This window comes from Protobothrops mucrosquamatus, unplaced genomic scaffold (assembly GCF_001527695.2).
Source record: "Protobothrops mucrosquamatus isolate PMUCROS unplaced genomic scaffold, P.Mucros_1.0 scaffold_212, whole genome shotgun sequence".
Taxonomy (NCBI): Eukaryota; Metazoa; Chordata; class Lepidosauria; order Squamata; family Viperidae; genus Protobothrops; species Protobothrops mucrosquamatus.
In genome coordinates, this window is record NW_015386288.1 from 226,068 (window position 1) to 247,116 (window position 21,049).

General features: G+C 41.8%; 1 protein-coding gene across 1 annotated transcript; it reads right to left on the bottom strand.

Moving 5' to 3' along the window:
• Nucleotides 1-1,483: 1,483 nt before the first annotated feature.
• ADNP2 (ADNP homeobox 2) lies at nucleotides 1,484-12,567 on the bottom strand. The gene is made up of 3 exons (XM_015826916.2): nucleotides 12,457-12,567; nucleotides 5,194-5,283; nucleotides 1,484-4,512 (listed from the first exon to the last, which is right to left on the bottom strand). The coding sequence occupies exons 1-3, from the start codon at nucleotides 12,562-12,564 to the stop codon at nucleotides 1,582-1,584; spliced, it is 3,129 nt and encodes a 1,042-aa protein (XP_015682402.1). The 5' UTR covers nucleotides 12,565-12,567; the 3' UTR covers nucleotides 1,484-1,581.
• Nucleotides 12,568-21,049: the final 8,482 nt, after the last annotated feature.

Below are 21,049 nucleotides of genomic sequence, written 5' to 3' on the forward strand. Positions count from 1 at the left end.
TCAAACCATCAGTTACTATGACAGAATAGTTTTCACTCTGCATTTGAAGAAAAATAACCCTAAGCTTATAAATGCAAACGTTCTCTCACGTACTGCCATTATCATAATCCAAGAGATTGTGTATCAGTCACAGTGCAACATATCCCTACACTAGATTGCTGAATAAGTTGCCGTTAGTCCCATATTCCAAGACAATTTTTACAGCAATATAGCAAAGTGTCAAGAACTTATTTCCAATTTTGCTCTTGAATATTTATCAGCACAAGGATTAATAGACATGAATGCAATACCTATACCTTTCTGGAATAAAATGCAAACTAGAATGCTGACAGCAAGCTACAGCATTAAGTAAAATTGGCTCTAGACAGCCATTTTAGTCTACATCAATTTTTCCAACCTGGACATCTTCCAAATACATGAGCTTCACCTCACAGCGATAATGGCATAATTAAGAATTATAGTAGCATATTTGGGGGATATATGTTGAAGACAAATACATCTTAACTGAACAGGCAGCTCCTAACTTTATTTAATCCAAGATGCATAATCAATACTTGGAAACGAAGGCTACAGAAAAACAATGGCATATCTATAAAGATCTAGTATTTCTTACTAAAGAGAAGTTCAGAAACAGCGTTTGAAATTATCTCATGTGTACCATTGTATCTACAGGAGCAAATAAGTTGTTTTAATATTATTATCAGTATTTTTGCATTGTACTGCTATACAGTGTACTGCTACTGTATACACTGACAATTTGAATATTTTTGAAGGTGATAAGGTCATATTAAGAGCCAAGCATCTTAATTTTGAACGGAGGGGATAATTCTTTTACACTGTTACAATCGTCTAACCAATTTTGATATTTTACCAAAACTATACACTTTATTTTTTTAGAAACAATTGGTATTTTCTTTAAAAAAAACTAGAAATTTGTTACACAATTGTATAAAATCCCATGGACAAAACTACATCATAAGCAAGGGAACAAAACAGAACAAAAAGAACTAGAACTTCAGGTATTCTGAAATACACCCCCACTGCACTGATTGTGTTCACACAAAATAGTGAGCTATGATTCTAAAAAAATCTAGTTTATCATTCAGGAGCAGCACATTACCCTATGACTCAGCCTTGGTACCATCCACCAGTCAGAGAACTACAGTAACCTGTGCTTACCTAAAAGCAAAAACCTTTCACATTATGTGAAAACTAAGGTTCATGAATGTTATACATCTAATGAACCAGAATTCAAAATAGGCATCCAAGTCATCTCATTTGGGAGCCAAAAGCCAGGTCTAAATTTGAATCTAAATTTGACATTAAGCCATTTCTTCCTGCTGATTTCTTATTACAGTCTCTGTTAGTGATGGAAAGAAGTAAGGACTGATCAGGCAAAGTAAAAAACTGCTTGTGAATGATAAATCTTTTTTTATAATTCTAACTTACTACTGTATGCAAATGTAGCCAAAGAACAGTAATATTTTAATATTACAAAAAACTAAGCAAGTGGAATAGTTTTTGATGTAATATGCAATCTTGCTTGCCTGATATCAGGACTATTTTTTTTTTAAAAAAAAATTATACATCCTCCAATTCACAATTTAAATTCAAACTGTGCTTTACATTTTTAAGTTCTGACATATTAAAGCCCAAAAGCACAGATGGCTTAAAGTTTTTTATTGCCTTTAGGCAGAAGTATCTCTTTCTCCCAAAAAATGATGCAACATCCACTTTCCATGCACACAGAGTGGACGACAGCAATTCTAGTTCTTTTTTACTGGGATACGGCTTCTTGTGAAAATAATCTGCAAGAAACCTTTTTTGGACTTCATTTGAGCTTTGTTGGAATGGCTTTGGATTTAAAACCAACATATGAAGATCTTCAACTGAAGGCTCTCCCTTGATCTCAGTTTTAGGATCAGACTTTTGTCGTTTGGAAGGCACACAATTCACCTCATTTACTGGAATTTGGGCTGAACCATTATTTATAATAAAGAACGGTGGATCCTCATCACTTTGGTCTTCTGAAACAGAAACAGCATAAAGATGATCAGACTGTTTCCTCTTGGCTGAAGGAGAAGCATCATCATGGTTCTCCCCGTTCACAAGTGGTAGATCCTGCTTCTCATCAAGGTCAACCTGCATCTTCATAGCTGGCGTGTTATCTTTAGGAGCGCTCCGGCATCGAAGCAAATGCACAGCTATAGCTGTTAGAGACATGTTGCCAGTGTACACCCCACAGCAGTGAATACATTTAAAAGCAGGAGACTTCAAAATGGTATGCACAGTTGGCATGATGTGGTGCCGCTCTTTCAAGTGGATTTCATAAGCATCTGTGGTAGTGAAAATACCGTAACAAAAAGGGCAAGTAGAAATTTTGGGTTCTCTGCTCATTTCAGCATCCTCTTGTTGCAGTTTGATATACAAAGGAATAAGTGTCCTTGAATTTACTCCAGCAAGTACAACAAGGTGCACTTCTCTTTCACAAAATTCTTTTGAATTTATACTGTAGTCAAAATGAGGGAATACTAGATGATCTTCAGAATCACTCAGAAGCTGAAACCCTTTATCCTCATAATCTGAGTGCAGTTTCTTCTTTCCATTATGCACAGTTCGTGTGTGAGCCACAAGGCATTTTAAATCATGGAAAACACTGGTGCAGAAGAGGCAAGTTAACCCATGCATAAAAATATGTTTTACAAGCTCTGCCTGAGTTAGAAAGCATTTACAAGAAAAACATCGCACTGTCTTATCTTTTAACCACCTCAGAAAAGGTGCACAGGCCGCAACTTTGTCTACTTCACGCGTAATCTCCGTCTTAGATGCACTACATTTGTGGGCCACTTGCATGTGCACTTGATAGACATTCGACGGGAAAAGCTCGCTACAAACAGGGCAAGTCTTCCACTGCTTAGCTTGTTTAAGAACTAGATTCATTGCAGAACTGGTTGGCGAAGTCTTGGTCAGAGGGTTTGTAGAAGAACTTACTGCAACAGGAGAGGGCACAGTAGCAGGGCCCTGAGACAGCTGGGCAACTGGGCCAGATGGCATCAACTGAACAGGCACCTGAGGTGGTGGAACAGTTGCCACCCCACCCCCTGGTGTCCCAGGCAAAGTCACAGAAACTGGTGCAAGAGTGTATGTAGGTATTCCATTAACTTGTTTGCCAGTTGGAATTAACTGTCTAAGCATAGGTCCAGTGGTAAGTAAAGTAGCATTCTGAGACATTCCAGGTCTAACAGACTGATTTACTGGAAGAACGTCTGGTGTAACCGGCTGATTAAACTGTACAATCCCAGGTCCAGTAGCAGATGGGTTTACAGGAAGAACCCCAGGTGTGACTGGCTGGTTAAACTGAAGAACTCTCGATGTAATTGTTTCGGAAACTGGAAGAATTCCAGATCCACTCCCCATAGGCCGATTTACAGCAAGGATCCCTGGCGATGAAGGCCTGTTAACTGGAATGGGACCAGGCCCTGGCATAATTGGATTGCTGATAGTTCTGACTGATTGATTACCTGCAGGAAGGAGAGTAGGTCTGATAGGTCGAGTGAATGAAATGACTCCTGGGGGAACAGCTCTGCTTATGTTTCCTATGGGCTGATTTAGGCAAAAAACTCTGGGTCTTACTGGTTCTTTTACGGGGAAACGATGAGAAACAAAGACTGGTTGGGAAACTGCAGGCTGAAGACCAACACTATTCTGATTTGCTGGGCGAGGACCAGAAAGAAGGGCAATCTGTAACCGGTCAGCAGAAGTTGAAGCTGTCATACTATTGGCGCTACCTGAAACACTCAAAGGTGCAGCCACGTTATGAACTGCTTTCGTTGGTACTGTATTTTGATTCTGATTAACTGATGGAAGTGAAAGTTGAAAACGTGATGTAGAATTTGATCCTACAGAGGTAGGAACCAGTTGTGAAACCGTACTCATTGCCGATGGCTTGGGAGCAATGTTGATCATCTGCAGTGACTTTGTTTGTCCTGTTTTTTTAGGCTGAACTGAAATTACACGTCCCAATATGTTCTCCAGATCTTTATGTACTTCAGATGTTAAGACATGATATATTAAAGAATCCCGGCTATTTGCAAAAGCATTACACTTTTTACAGTAGTGATCAGTAAAGTTCTCCTCAGTCTCATCAGGCCTCTCCTCAAAATATGTGCTTATTAGATTTTGAAAATGGCTTACCAACACATGTTTCTTGGTATTGTAGTACAACATGTCGGTAAATTGACATTTCTGGCATACAAAGTTTACTGCATCATTCCGGAATTGTCTCATACCACCACTCACGTTATAGTTTTGTATTTTCTTCTTGGAGTGAAACATTCGGAGGTGTTTTCCTACTGTCTTAGAGTGTGAAGCAAATGAACATTCTGGACAAGAAACAACTAACTCTTGATCCATTTCATCTTCATGGTAGCGGGTCAGGTGATTTTTGAAAGCATTAAGAAATTTTGAGGAAAATTTGCACAAGCTGCAGCAATATGGATTTGTTCTATATCTCTGAAAAACAAGAAAAAAAGGGCATCGTTTGTAGAATTCCCAAATAATATATGTATCAACTGGTCAATGCAGCAGTGCCAAAAAAACATCACAGTCTTGTTAACTGGACATGAACTCTTCTTCAGGAGATTATAATTATCTAGCTTTCTTCTCTGTTTTAAACAATATTAATATAATACAAATAGTATGAGGACCAAGCCAGATGAAATCTAAACTTTTTGCTGCTGTTGTTAAGAATCAGTAAAATTACTACAATACCAGCAGTGTGGACTCCAGCTTAATCCAAGAAGAGAAATAAATGAGGGGATAAAAGGGAAGAAACAATGCTCTTCTATGTCATACAGTTTACACAAGTATTACCAAAACAAATGTCGAATTTCTATTACCATTTATGGTTAAAAGAAAATTAAAGGAATGTATCAATGGAAATCTTTGGTCCATCAAATTAAGACAAAAATGTAAAGCAGAATAACAGCTGTAATAACTTGTTTTCAAAATGCTGAAAAAGTAACCAATTATTCTGCATGCAATTCCGACAATTTAAGAAAAGTATAAAAAAAGAAATAAGGTAACTGAAAAAATGCAGAATCAACATTTCTTATTCCATTTTCAGAACATCTTCCCATTATCGAACATCTGAATCCATTTATATCTGAAAATGATGATAACTATGTTACATACCTTTCTTTTAGCAAAATTGTCGCAATGAGATACATCATTCCATGAAGTACTAGAGAGATATTTTTCTCCTGGATCAAAACTTTTCAGATCCTAAGAAAAAAGCAAGATGGTAAGAAAATAGTCCATAACTAAAGTAAAATGTTACTTAATACTGTTAATTTAAAATTAGACTGGGATTCCAAAGCTAGGTGTAATACCCCCAACTTTTTTTTTCAAATCCTGCAGCCCAAGCAAACCACAGTTACCAAAAAGCATAACGTATGAACGTTATTTTAATTAAAAAAACAAAAACAATTCCACTTAATTGGCATTACCACCCCAACCATAACTGCTTTCAGCTTTCTAAATGATTTTCAGAATGACTTTTGGCCAAAGTAGGTCCACTCATTTGAAATCAGGAATTTTATCTGGTTTGTGCCAATCTAAGCTTAGCACTTCACATTCTCACAATGCTGAAGGTCTTCAGTAGCTGGCTCAGCTATAGAGCAGGAAGAAAGTCTGGAAGTCACCGGATGAGCAAGTCCCTATTGAGGAAAATTCTCACCTTGCCCTGTTTTTCTCTCTCCTTTTGAAATCAAGATGGCAGGGCAACTCTATCATGCTTTTTAAATTAAGCAAACAAATGGCTTTGCATCTTTCTTTAGTGCTTTTGCCCTAAGTCAGAAATTAATAAAAGAAAGAACAAGAAGGGGAGGGAAGGGATTAAGTGGGGTGTTGATTGGATGCTGTTTTTTGCATTTCCCAACTGGATGGACAGCTGGCTGGCTCATTAATAGTACTGAATGCTTGTGAAGATAGTATTCTGATCTGTCACCGTAATAAAATATTGAATCTTCTGAAGATGGCAAGGGTGAACACTCTTTGTGCTGATGCAGAACCCCCTCTGATGGTTTGGAGTGCACAGTGCAAGTACAAGTAAATCTTATAGCCATGGTTCTTAAGTATGTTTAGCAGTGCTAATCAACCCAACAATAGCAAAATTTTCTCCCATCCACTGCTTAATTCAAATTTCTTGGGTTTTGAGGCCACCTAACTTCAAAAGGATTCAGAGCAGCTTACAATATTTAAAATTTAAGGGAGATGGGCTGATTAGAAACACAAAATATAAATAAATAAAAAGAAACAAAATATATGACTTATAAAATATGAATGTCCAGACAAAAACCACACCAACAACACTCACAAGAGATTTGACAAGTGCTCCAAAATACCCTACACCCCCCCCCAGTACTGGGAACAAAACTAGGCCTGTAGGGAATTCAAAAACACTTGAAGAGAGGGAATCATACTATATATCTCTGGGGGAATGTTGCTCCAAGAGGCACATGCTTCCATGAATTCAATGTTTTGTTTCCTGTTATCAATTCTAAGTGTAGAATAAAACTAAACTTAATAAAGTATTAATTGAACCATACATTCAAAATAATAATAATAATAATAATAATAATAATAATAATAATAATAATAATAATAATAATAATAAAAAGTTGGAAGGGACCTTGGAGGTCATTTAGTCCAACCCCCTGCTCAGGCAGGAAACCCTATACCGTTTCGGATAAATGGCTGTCAAGTTTGAATTTTTTTTTTTTGAATGGCCATCTATACATTAAAGCAGTGGTTCTCAACCTTTTTAATGCCGCAACCCCCAACCGGTCGTAAGTCGAGGACTAAACCGGTTGTAAGTCGAGGACTAAACTGGTCGTAAGTCGAGGACTACCCAACCGGTCATAAGTCGAGGACTTTCCCTGCCCGGGAGCACCGCACATGCGTGGTTCCGCCCCCTGCGCCGGCCAAGGCGTAGCTGGCAAATGGCAGAGACGGAGCAGGCCGACCACCATCTGGCCCAGCTCAAGGGAGGTAAGGCACCCACCGGAAAAAGGGGGAAAAAAATGGCGGACAGCCTTGCTTGGCGACCCCCGTGAAATGGTCGATCGACCCCAAATGGGGTCACGACCCATAGGTTGAGAACCGCTGCATTAAAGTAAGCAGAGAGCATTGCAGAGATCATTCTAGGTTTGAATGATCTGGCTAAAGCTAGACTGTACCTCTCCCTTGCCCTTTCCGAGCCTCAGTGTACACTACCAAAGTGCTGTTCTGCTACAAATGCAGAATACGGGCAAGGAAAATCATAAAATATAGGCCTAAGGAGAAAAAAGGCATCTGAAGCAGGAAAATGATTAAATTTGATAATTGTACAAATGATCTCAAATTCACGAAAAAGAAATCTATGCTTCATGGTCGCTGTTGCACATGCATTAGAAAATGTAATTAATTAACAAACAGGGATATGCCTATGATATTATAGGAAGCATAGCCACTCAAAAATAGCATCTGCTCAAGCCCAAATATCCAGTGTACAAAAATCAAGAGATTGGTGAAATATTTTGGATGCAGAGTCTATTGAGAAAAACAAGACAGGAAAACCTAGAGTACAGATTGGCAATTAATTTTCCCATGGAGCCTCATGAGAAAATGGGACTATTCCCCCCCCCTCTCTCTCTCTCACACACACACACACACTTTGGGCTACCAGGCACAGTCAAAGAGTTGGATGTGGCCTGTGGGCTGTAAAATGCCCAGGTCTGACCTAGCGCCTACCCAAAAAGGCCCCATGTAATAATAAAGCAATCCAAAGCTGAGACAAAGTTGGTTGAACTATTCAACTATCTTTCTTAAGAAATGGAGCTAAGCAGCATAAATAGAAGAAACTGCTTTGTAAACATAAAGCAAATAAAATAAGCTTTATTGGTCCTGATGAATCGAAAAGTAAGACAAAGTCAATGCTCTGATTTAAGTGAACTGTAAAAGCCTTCTTCAATAAGATGTCTGATTGAAGAATGACTTGTCCCACATTGTCAGATAAAAATGATAAATCTGAGATCACTTGATTTAAAGATCATAAATGAAAAACACTACCTTAAAGAAGGAAGCAAAGATAGGAGGCGATGCTAATAGAAATCCACCAACTTCTCAAAGTTAAGAAACAATAAGAAAAAACCCATACACACCCAAGAACAAGACTACAGCAAAAAACTGTAAACTTGATTTATTCTATTAAATATCTGCGTTCTTCATCAAAGTCCCAAGCCTACAGTACTAGGACAAGCCCAGCAAGTTTTCAAAATTAACACACTTCATACTCAGGCTCAGCCATGTCCCCAACCTGCCTCCTGCTCCCTTCAGTACTAAATTTCCAATCAGAAGCTATGTGGGAGATAGACTTATTTTGTCATGTGATCCTCTAAAAGAAGCAGTTCCTCATGCTTTGAATCCATGGCCTTCCCACTCCTATCTTCCTTTTTACCATCCCTGTTCCACCTCAATTAGGGACTGGCAAACCCCCTCCCTGTTTCCATCTTGGAAAGTGAGAAAGACTTTCTCCTCCAAAGAGAAAACAACTCCTAAGAAAGAAAAGTCCTGCCATGCAAATAGAGGATGATAACCACAGACCATTTTAAAAAAATTCTGCCCAAGACCACAACTTTTTAAAAGAATACGATGAGAAGACAAAGTGAGGATCCAGAACTTCTCCAGGAGAAGCAGTCTTTGAAAAATGAATTCTCCACTACACACCTCAAGATTCCCTTCCATGTGCCTAAATTGTCTACAAAAAAGTTCTGATGCCAAAATAAAAGTAAAAAAACTCCTCTCATGCCAGGCTACCTATATCCAGCCTTAGTAGGGTATCTTCATACCAACAACATGAAGGTATGGATGAAACCTAAAAATTAAGGAAGGTATCTTTAACCACAAATTTTGTGGCTTTTCTTTATTATGAATTCCACTGGTAGGGTGTCATCATCAGGATCAGAACTCAGAGTATGTAATTTTGTTGTTTTCTGTTACATTAATTTTTACTCTTTCTCCAAAATTTTTTTTTTGTTTGTTTTAATGGTTTCTTGTAGAATTTCTATCTCATTCACTATTTTTTTCATTGAAATTAAATTATGCAGTCAATGTTTCCTTCATAATGATACAGTACTCATTTTGTGGCATATATCCATGTTAGTCCTCTCCCTCTCTCATTTTCCTCTTAACAATTCACCACAAATCATTGCCATTAATATCTGCCAGTACTGTCTTTATCATTATTTCATAGAAAGTAATTTCTTCCTCCAATGTAATAAAATATGGAATGAAAGCAAACTCAGTAGCATAGCTTCTCCTCATGCTTAGACAAGAGACTTGACAACATTTCAAGCCTCCACCAAATAAATGAACCCGTAAAGAAAGGAAAACATTAAATATGCTGCTTAACAACATCTGAAGCTTTGGAATGGGCAGGCATATATAAAAAATATATTATCAAAATACTGCTGCTAAAACGTAGCAAGAGAGTAAGACAGATGAGTGGAAACAGTATAGAAAATGGTTGTGACTACTGCAACCCATAAAGCAAGCATATCCTAAATATCAGATACATAAATATTCACTGTTGCCTACTGAATAAAATTTACCAGACTAAACCAGATTTACCAGACTGAGCCCAGAGGAGGAGTCAAACGAATCATCAGTCTTGAAGTTTTATGTTCGTTTGAATTGCCTGGACTGCTGATTTTCCCGCATTTGACAGACTTGTCTATAGCAGGGCTTTTCAACCTTTTCACCCATTATACCACTTTTAGGATATGGCAATATCCGAGTACCACCAGTCGCCTAGCAAGGTGTCAAAAACTTGACCAAAACAAAAAAAAAAGGAAAAAAGTGATAAAGTACAGGTAGTCCTCAACTTACAACAGTTCGCTTAGTGACTGTTCAAAGTTACAATGGCACTGAAAAAGTGCCCCCCAAGCCACAGCCGAGCAAGACACCTGCCTGCCCACCCGGCGGCACTTTTCCTCCTGTCCGAGGTTCTCATTGTTGTGAGCATTTCTGTTGAGGATTGGCAGCAGGGGTGGGGTGGGGTGGGTGTTTGGTTTTTATTCCCCGCGTCTGCTGGGTGGTTGCAGCAGGTTTTGGTCACGTCACATGACCCTGGGACACTGTGACCGTCATAAATATGAATCAGTTGCCAAGCATCTGAATGTAAATCACAAGACCCTGGAGATGCTGCAATATTCCAGCTGATCGGCACTGCTTTCCAACTGATCAGTGCTGCTTTCCAACTGATTGGTGCTTCTTCAGGGCTCAGCAGAAGCACCAGGATCAGCGCTGAGCTCCAGCTGGAACTCAGCGCTGATCCTGGTGCTTCCACTGAGCCCTGACAGCCCCGAAGAAGCGCCTATCAGCTGGAAAGCAGCACTGATCCTGGCGCTTCTGCTGAGCCCTGACAGCCCTGCATTTCCAGCCATCTCTTGCTCAGGCTTGTGCGGTGCTGCCACCGGTTCAGCTCATTCCCCTCCTCCGCTACCACTTTTCTAGGATGGTTGCGTACCACCTGCCAGGTGCCAATGTACCACAGGTGGTACCCGTACCACTGGTTGAAAAGCCCTGGTCTAAAGGATGATATGACTCTAGCCCAGGGGTAGGCAACCTTGGCTCTTTTATGACTCGTGGACTTCAACTCCCAGAATTCCTGAGCCAGCTTGGCTGGCTCAGGAATTCTGGGAGTTGAAGTCCACGAGTCATAAAAGAGCCAAGGTTGCCTACCCCTGCTCTAGCCAAAGCTTTAATTAGAGCCCAGTGCATCTCATGATATACCTATTGCTTTACAACTCGAAACGGTAACATAGACAAATCTTTGCCATGCAACAGAATGGCAATTTTCTTCCAGGGATAGAAACAATACCATACAAGCCCAGTTTGTAAGAGAGGATTCTGTCTTGGAATAATTTACTAGGACTTCACTGCTGAATTTGGACTTTCTCAATATTTATTTATTTGATTTTTACGCTGCCTTTATTACTTTATAAGTAACTTAAGGCAACAACCATACTTAATTCTCCTTCCTCCTCCTATTTTCCCAACAACAATCCTGTGAGGTGGATTGGGCTGAGAGGAAGCGATTGCCCCAAAGTCACTCAGCTGGCTTTCATGGCAAAGGCAAGATTAGAACTCACAGTCTCGTTTCTAGACTGGTGCCTTAACTACTACATCAAACTGGCTCTTTATATACAATTACATTATTCAATAACGTTATTTGTTTGAAACTGCCAGCTCCAAGGGGGAAAAGGCACATAATGACTTACAGATGATTAAATTTGGTACACAAATGACTTTTTGAGATCATTTTAATATGCATTAATATTTTAATTTGCAATATGCATACATAATATGTTAGACTCTCTTCTCTGCTTTTTCCCATGCATAATTCCATATGACAACCTTTTTCTAAGTGGAGCCAATGGACAGAGAGTCAATAAAGATTCCTTTTCTCTACTCCTTTCCAAGCAGACTTGTAAGTTTGAGGGGAAAAAACTAATGCAAAGCTAACAGTTCCAGAGCTCTATATAAAATCTAAGCATTCTTTGTGTTTCAAAAGGAAGCGTAGTCATGACCAGAGGGAACAATGCTTCTATGCCAAACTCTGACCACCTGACCAGGAAGAATAACAGAGGAAGGGAAAGAGTCTGTCTCAATGTGGATTAATTCATTCATTAGAAAGACACCAAAAACAATTTAGACTAGATGCAGGGGTAGGCAACCTTGGCTCTTTTATGACTCGTGGACTTCAACTCCCAGAATTCCTGAGCCAGCATGGCTCAGCTTGGAAACCTCTCCATTTCTCCTCAGCATGGCTGGCTCAGGAATTATGGGAGTTGAAGTCCACGAGCCAAGATTGCCTACCCCTGGACTAGAGCATCCCAGTGCAAACTGTAGCATTTAAAGAGCAGTTTAAGAACCTATTACAGCCAAGGAAATACCCTCCCCCGATTTTGGTGAATAAAAGTGTCTGTCCATATTTCCGGAACTATATAAAAGTAACCCTCTTATATAAAAGTAATCCTTTTATATAAAAGTAAAAGTAACTATATAAATGTTACTTTTCCCATTAAAGCACGGCTGTAACTTTTGATGAAAGAGTTTTGATATATAGATTAAAATTTAATCATTAAAAGTTAATAATATATTTTTGACCTATCCTAATTTCAATGAAATTACTAATTTTATTCATGGACAGCTTGTACAGCTCATTTATTATTTTACAGTGTCACAGTATTACAAGATTTGACAATCCTATCATTTGAAGTATAGGATCCTACTTTTAGTTTTTCCAGGACAAGAACTTACTTTAAAACATTTTGGGTCTCATGAAATCATTTCAGAAATTTTATGTATGCAATCATAAAAGGCCTTCCATTTTTCAAAAGTTTTCTTCTTTACCTGAAGCAACTCTTGACAGCTGTCAAGTCCAATATCCACAAGAATACCCTTCACTTTCTTCCGAGATCTTCTTATATTATCAAGGTTTTGCACAGGTATTTGAAACATGTCAAACTGCCTGAAAGACAAAGACACAAAATAGAGATACATTTCTCAATATAATTTCACATGTATTATAACTGTAACGATAAACTTTGGTAGGAAGCTGTATAACGTCCACAAGAATTGTAAGATTTGAGACTTGAAGAATACACAATTTTGTCTGAAATGACTGAAATTAGAAAAGACTACCGTATTTATTCGAGTATAACGCGCACACGTGTATAACGCGCACCCCTAATTTTCGATTAAAAATCGGTATAAAATTTTGTTTCACTTTTTCTCGGCTCAGACCAAGCATTGTGACAAACGTTGTTGAACACGCCGGCGGTGGACACGTGCGAGCAATTCCCAATAGCCAGAGAGCGGGGAGGGAGCCCCGCCAAGGCTCTTCCTGGAGCGGCTCCCGCGATCCCCGCGCCCGGGAGTGACGCATGTCGCGTTGGAGCAAGAAAGGCGGAAGGGAAGAGAAGCTTTGCAAACTCTCCGCTGGGCTTGGCTGAAAGTGCCAAGCGGGCAGCCGAGGGCAGTTGCGTGCGGGAAGTCGGTAAGAGCGGTTGTCGCCTTCGGCTTGCTTTCTAACCTCGCTCCTTGCCCAACTTTCTCTCCCTCCCTTCTCCAGCTTTTTTAAAAATAAACGGCGCTCTGTTTGAGCGGGTGGCTCTTCTCCCTCCCTTGAAGTCGGAGAGCGCGCGGTTTATTCCCCCGGGGAGCTCGTTGATGCCTCGGTCCGCGTTGCCTTGTCTTGCCGCGGGGACTTTGGTACCGCGGGCCGGTGGCTTTAGGGCGGTCGGGAGGCGTCTTGGGGGCTCCGCCTCCATCCGGGAAGAACGAAAGGCCCCGGAGAAGCAGTTCTTCCTCCCCGGACTTCCCTGCCGCCCCCGGTTCCCCATTGGCGGCCCTGATTCTCCAGCAACTCTTCGGAAACCATGCCGTTTGGAGCAGCTGGGCCGAGTAGCCTCTAAGGCTGGGTCCCGTCGTCGGCCGGGCGAGGCGGGCGAGACGCAGTTGCCTAGGCGNTGCGGGAAGTCGGTAAGAGCGGTTGTCGCCTTCGGCTTGCTTTCTAACCTCGCTCCTTGCCCAACTTTCTCTCCCTCCCTTCTCCAGCTTTTTTTAAAATAAACGGCGCTCTGTTTGAGCGGGTGGCTCTTCTCCCTCCCTTGAAGTCGGAGAGCGCGCGGTTTATTCCCCCGGGGAGCTCGTTGATGCCTCGGTCCGCGTTGCCTTGTCTTGCCGCGGGGACTTTGGCACCGCGGGCTGGTGGCTTTAGGGCGGTCGGGAGGCGTCTTGGGGGCTCCGCCTCCATCCGGGAAGAACGAAAGGCCCCGGAGAAGCAGTTCTTCCTCCCCGGACTTCCCTGCCGCCCCCGGTTCCCCATTGGCGGCCCTGATTCTCCAGCAACTCTTCGGAAACCATGCCGTTTGGAGCAGCTGGGCCGAGTAGCCTCTAAGGCTGGGTCCCGTCGTCGGCCGGGCGAGCGAGACGCAGTTGCCTAGGCGAGCAAAGGGGAGTCCGGGCGAGCGTTGCTCGACTGCCGCGCGCGAAGCCCGAAGCGATGCGATGCTCCGCTCGCAGCAGGGCTCTTACTCGAGCGGAGGAAGCGCCCCAGGATGCCCGCCGAGGAGCTCAACGCTACCACTTTGAAAGATGCTCGGTTGAAAGACCTGCTTTTTCACAGAGGTATTCCAGCAAACTCTCCCCCCCCGCTCAGGACTATTCCCAGGGAGGGGTGGGGCCGGACTCCGGGGGCGTTTATAGGTTTTAGGCGTCTTTCTCTCCTCGGGACGCCGACGGACGGGGAGTGATACCTCGTTTATAACGCGCACCCAAACTTTGATTTCTTTTTTGGGTAGAAAATTTTGCGCGTTATACTTGAATAAATACGGTAATTTCTTTCTTGGAAAAAAGGTACTGCTGTAATTTAAACATAAACAAGGGGATTCAAAAATGAACACTGTTTAGAAATGGAGCCTATCATGAAAACCAATCTGGAAAAGCAGTGAGTTGGCATATCTGAGGATTCAATATGGACTCAGTAGCTGACAGTCATGTCCAAGATTGTTCTGTATATCATAGGTATGATATACCTATGGACATGACTGTCCACTGCTGAGAATATTAGACAATATTTCACCTGATATCTAACTCAGATATAGTGGTACGTCTATTTAATTCAATGTTATGAAAATCACCAAAAATTGCTAGTAACTATGGTTAGTAAAAATTGGTACATCCTTAAAGGTATCAAAGATGAGTCTATCCATGATTTTTAATTACTCAGGATGCTTATAGATATTAAGAACTTAAACATATACGGAACAACAGTGAACCACATTATAAATTTGCAGTGAACCATCTGTTTCCCTAGAGGCACGTAGCAAAAATAAGCAGGAAGAATTGAGGACAGCTTGCAGACAGTATCTAGAATTGGTATCTCCGTTCCATTCTCTTATATGCATTATGATGTAAACATGCTTTATGAATCTCTGTTGAAGTTTTCTGTTGCCCCAGGCAAAGACATATTTATTGTACCTGATCAACTTGAGGATACTTGTGATATTTTGTCATCTTTGCAGTACAGGTAGTCCTCGACTTATAATAGTTCATTTAGTGACAGTTCAAAGTTACAACAGCACTGAAAAAAGTGACTTATGACTGTTTTTCAGTCACAATCTTTGCAGCATCCCCGTGATTATGTGATCAAAATTCAGATGCGTGGCAACTGGTTCATACTTATGACCGTTTAGCACCTTTTCATGCGGCTGCTGATCAAAACATGATCGCCAACATGATCGCCAACGTCCGATAACGGATATGGCACAAGAAGAAGCGTCCCGGAGTCATGTGATCATCTTTTGCAACGTTCTAAGCAAAGTCAATAGGGAAGCCAGATTCACTTAACTACCAGGTTATTAATTTATCAATGGTAATGAGTCACTTAAGAACTGTGGCAAGAAATGTCGTAAAATGGGTCAAAATTCACTTAATAAATGTCTCACTTAACAACAGAAACTTTGGGCTCAATTGTGGTCGTATGTTGAGGACTACCTGTATACTTTAATCATCTCAGTAATTTAAAAATTACAGACATATGGAAAAAGGAGGTATAACCATTGTCAGAAGTAAAGTCTTCATCCTGGTTCATCCAAGCCGGGGATAAATAAGCAACATGGCGACTGCTTTGGGAAGGTTAGTTTATTGAAGAGGCAGAAAGATGGTTCTTGCAAGAAAGAGCAGAGGGAAGAAAAGGCTGAGCACATGGGTAGAAGGTTTTTATACCCCCTCTAGCCTCTTGTTTGGAATAGTTTCCTGTTCCTGTGGCATGAACTTTGAGGCTATTTCTGAGTGTTTTTCTAGGCCTTGATATCTGTGGTTTAATCCTATTATCATATCCTGCTTCCCTGGTGATGGGGCTAATGACTCCTAGAGTTTGGGTGGGGTATACAGATTTTAAGTCTCTTTGTCTTGACAAACTTTCTGATGGTTTTACATTTGCATTCGTATAGGGCTGGCTCTTGCTTGGGGCAGAGATTTGAGGCCAGAGAGATTTGGTTTCTGCTTTTAAAAAAATCCCTTTGAGGAAAAATATATTTTTCTGCCCCTTTTAATATTTCCTTCTCTGGGGGGGGGCTCTGACTTCCCACACCATATTGAATTTTTTGACTTTTTTAACGGATTTGATCTTCATTTCAACAATGAAAATAAAAGGTATACAATGTATTGTGCATTGTACTACAAGATGCTTGATGATAATGAGCAACCATCTGTCAGAAGACTGAAGCTCAACCAAAACTGGACCTTGCAACATAGCAATGACTCTAAATATTCCAATAAATCCACAAAGTAATGACCAAATTAAAGCTCTGATCTATAAATCCTATTGAAATGCTATTGGATGAGTTGAAATAGGCTGGGCATGCAAGAAACTCCTCAAACATTACATAGCTGAAAAACTGCATAAACAAATGGTAAAAAAAAACAACCTTCCCATTTGGTGTCAGAGACTGGTAAACAGTGATAAGAATGCCTTACTGGGATAAAGATGGTGGTGTATTTGTCAAAATTCAATTCTGCCATTTATCATTAAAATGTTGTGCAAGGCCTAAAATGCATGTTTAAGAAAAGGGCAGGCAGGGCCCATCCCTAGACAATCCTTTGGGCATGAATTGACTCCATGTTTTCTATGCCATTCTTAACTTGCCAAGACTTCCTCCACTAGGGCTATAGGCTGCCTCTAGCCACAGTGCCTAATTTATGGCATTGGTAAAGATCTAAGTGAAATACTAAAAGAATAAAAAATTTCAATTATTGTTAACTACACAAAGAAAACAGGTTCAGAGAGAACCTCATATCTTGTTTTAGCTACAGTTCCAAAAACCGAGGATATAAGCCATTTTGAGTTGCTTAGTCCTTCAGCTGAAAGAGCTAAAGAGGTCAATTTCAAACCCCTCTTACAATACCATCCTGCACAATTCTTTTCCTCAAAATTGAAGGTCATTAATTAAAAGAACAACTCTGGACAGAAACACAAACACATCTATAACTCTGTAAACTGTAAACCAAAGATTTACAGCTTAGGATAGCTTATAAATCTATCACATATCCTAAGTCAGTGGTTCTCAACCTGTGGGTCGGGACCCCATTTGGGGTCGATCGACCATTTCATGGGGGTCGCCAAGCAAGGCTGTCCGCCATTTTTTCCCCCCTTTTCCGGCGGGTGCCTTACCTCCCTTGGGCTGGGCCAGCTGGTGGTTGGCCTGCTCCGTCTCTGCCGCTTGCCAGCTACGCCTCGGCCGGCGCAGGGGGCAGAACCACGCATGCATGGCGCTCTCGGGCAGGGAAAGTCCTTGACTTACGACCGGTTGGGTAGTCCTCGACTTACGACCGGTTTAGTCCTCGACTTACGACCGGTTGGGGTCGTGGCATTAAAAAGGTTGAGAACCACTGTCCTAAGTCATTATCTTTGGTGTATCATTCCTAATAACTCTTTGCCGTGGTGGCTCAGTGGTTAGAATGCAGTACTGCAGGCTACTTCTGCTAACTGCAGCTTCAGCAGTTCAGTTCTCACCCACTCAAGGTTGACTCAGCCTTCCATCCTTCCAAGGTCAGTAAAATGAGGACCCAGATTGTTGGGGCAATATGCTGACTCTGTAAACTGCTCAGACAGAGCCATAAAGCACTGTGAAGCAATATATAAGTCTAAGTGCTATTGCTATTGCCATTCTATAGGAGGTTCTTAAGCTTCTTCAACTCCTAAGGCAGTGTTTCTCAACCTTGACAATTTTAAGGCATGTGGATTGCATTGCTGGCTGTGGAATTCTGGGAGTTGAAGTCCACATGCCTTAAAATTGTCAAGGTTGAGAAACACTGTCCTAAGGCCTTCCTGCCCTAATCATTGTCATATATCCCTGCTCAAAATTTCCTCATTTTGGAACTACTAAGAGATAGGAATAAGGATCCAATTTTCCCATTTCTGAACTTAAGATCTTATGATGTTTGAATTAAATCCAAGCGAGCTAAAACCCTAATTTTATGTACAAGGACAACATTACAATGTTTCTAACAGTCACTTACCCCTAGATTAAGCCTTTCTTTCAGAACCACTTTTCATATATGGTAACCTGGGAACAGCTCCCACCTAACTTTTTTCCTCCTTTGCCCTTCTGTTTGTCTGGCTTTTCTTGAACATCTTGAAATCTTTTATGATCAACATTCTTGATCTACTCTGACATCACACTTTATTAACCTGATGTGTTGAAATCGTCCGAATGGCTTAAATGTCACTTAGAATTTCCCCCAGTGAGCTGCTCTCCAAATATGTGAGACTACAACACTTATCTCCCCGGTCATCACAATCGTGGTTTTTTTTTTCTCCCATACCAGAGGCCATGCAGCTTGGGAGACTTATTTGTTTAGGAAGTCAGCTAGATTTTTGCAAGTTTACAAAACAGGAGAATACATTTATGTTTTGACGGCCGCAAATTCATTTGTGAAGAATGCCGGTTCTGAACCACAAAACTTGGAGAATTTTGCATAAATGTACCCTGAAACAGAGCTATGTGATTGTCTATTCATGCATGGACATGTATAAGACGAGAGCTGTCAGATGCAAGGCAGGTCCCCGTTTTATCACGTTTACATCGTTTTACACACACGCATGTGCACGGACACATTAGCAAACCTAAACTAATTTTGGTAGACAATAAAAGATTACGAAGAAGTAACCAGCCCTTGAACAGCTATGCTGTTATTTTAGGTTATTTTATTCTATCCCTAGAACCGAAAACATTGAAGCTCCTTCCTAGTTTCCTCTTACAGGTAGAAATAGAGTAGGAAGTTTTCTTTTCCCAAACCGGGAGCTCCATTTCAAATGTCAGGAGAGTTGACGGGCGTCCCGAGATCCCTTAAGTTACACAGAAAACGAGACTGGCAGCGGGCTTCCCACGCCTGAGGGGAAAAAAGAAAAAAAGGGAAAGAAAAAAAAAAAGCAATCCAAAAGCTTCAGGCCGATTCTGGCGCCCCGTGAGCGACACGAGTTCGGGTCGAACTCACTCCGACTTGCAGCAGAGGCTCGAGCAGCAGCGGGGCGCAGATCCCTGGCGGAGCGGGGCCTCCTTGCCCTGCATCGCCGCCTTTCTGTGCGCCCAGGAGGACAGCCAGCAAGCAAGCAAGCCTGGGCATGGCCTCTGGCTGCCGGCCGAGCCTCGAGAAGGTGCGCGAAGAAGAGACCGCGAGGAGGTGCTTCCTTGGCGCCAAGCGGGACGAGGCTCCGCGCCTCGGATGGAGAGAGGACGCGGAGTCTCACCTTCTGCCTACTATCGGCGCAGGTTGCACTTACCTGTCCCGGCTGCAGGGGGCGCCTACTGCCTGCCCGCTCCTTCCTCGATGGTGACTCCCTGAGGCGGGCGGACGCGTTGCAACCTTGCCCGGTGCCGCCGCCGCCGCTCCTCTTCTTCCTCCTCCTCCTCCTCCTGCTTAGCTGCTACTGCCTGGGCGGACCGGTGACTCGGACCCTCAGTCAGCAGCCGCCCCGCCTGGCTCCGCCTCCTCGTCTCGACCTGCAGCGCGCGCTCAGCACCTCAACAATACGGGCACCGACGGCGGAGCAGCATCATTGAGTTGGCAGCGCCCAGCCGGCCGTGCAATATCGGACTCAGCTTCCCCGCACCACCACTAAACCCCCCGCTCCCGTCCACCCACCTCCGGCTGCTCCTCCCTCCTTCCAGAGCCAGAAAGGGAAAATGGCGCTCGATTTGTCCCAGGAAGTGACGTTTCCCTCATTTGCATATCAGTCAGTGGACCAATAAGGAGACGCTTGTTCCACACCTCCCATTGGTTAATTCCATCAGCATCAACCCTGGAGGGAAGCTAGTGTTAAAAGTGGAGCCTTGGGGGATCGTGGTGAAGTCTTTCAGAGTGTCTCCCACTTGCCTACCTACAACCTCAACTTTCCCTCTCTTACTTTGGCACTTTTTCAACAAAAAAAAGTGAAAAAGAACAACGTGATTTTGGGTTGTGACGTCATCACTGAGGGTGTGGCACGTGACGTCACCCCATGTGGTTCTGTCACGTGGTCCTGCAGCAGTGCTCTTGTTCATGTTAACAGAATGTTGTGGAAGGTTTATTTGCATCAGTGTATTCTTGAAAGCCCCCTTCATATCCAACAACCAATGAAATCCATCCTTGTCAATAGGCTGTGTTTTCCTTATGACAAAAAAAAAAAAAAACAACCACTGGACCCTTCTTCCCAATTCAGAGTATGCAATCCTTTGAGTTTCCCTCCAAGAGCAAGAAGGCTAAAACCATTGTAACGCCATTTTAAATTTACTTAAGATTATTTCGAATCATGTTGAAAAATTGATGACAAGTTTTACTTTCTGCCATATGACGGATGATGAAAGCAGAGAATACCATCACAAATAACTTGCACGGAGAATCTCAGTTGTAAATAAATCACCTGCTCAATAAATTGCAATTGTATGATTTTGCTCTTGGACTTTTTAAGGTCTATCCAAAGAACAATCAATAATTAATTAAAATAAATCCAAATTGCATAATATGAAATTCCATTTTCCATCTAAGCTCAAACCGTTGTTTCTACTTGTCGAATGTAATATAAAACAAGTTTACAAAAAAACGGTCATGATTATAATTAATTTTATTTAGACCAGGGGTGTCAAACTGCCGGCCCTGCGCAGGTTGCGTCATGCCAAAACTGCGCCCACCCCAGCTCCGGCAATGGGGAAAGTCGCGATATGTCACGACACGTCACGTGACATGGCGAGTTTGACACCCCTGATTTAGACTTATAGCTGTCCATGTAGGTGCAGTTCTATACGTTAAAGAAAATATTTCAAACATATTCTGAGATGGAATTTTGAATAAAGTGTAGACATCTGAAGATGATTCAAAAATGAAAAATAATTTTGAAGGAGCTTAGGATCAAGCTACATAGTCACCGCTAGTATAGACTTTGTTACCTTTTTTATTTTAT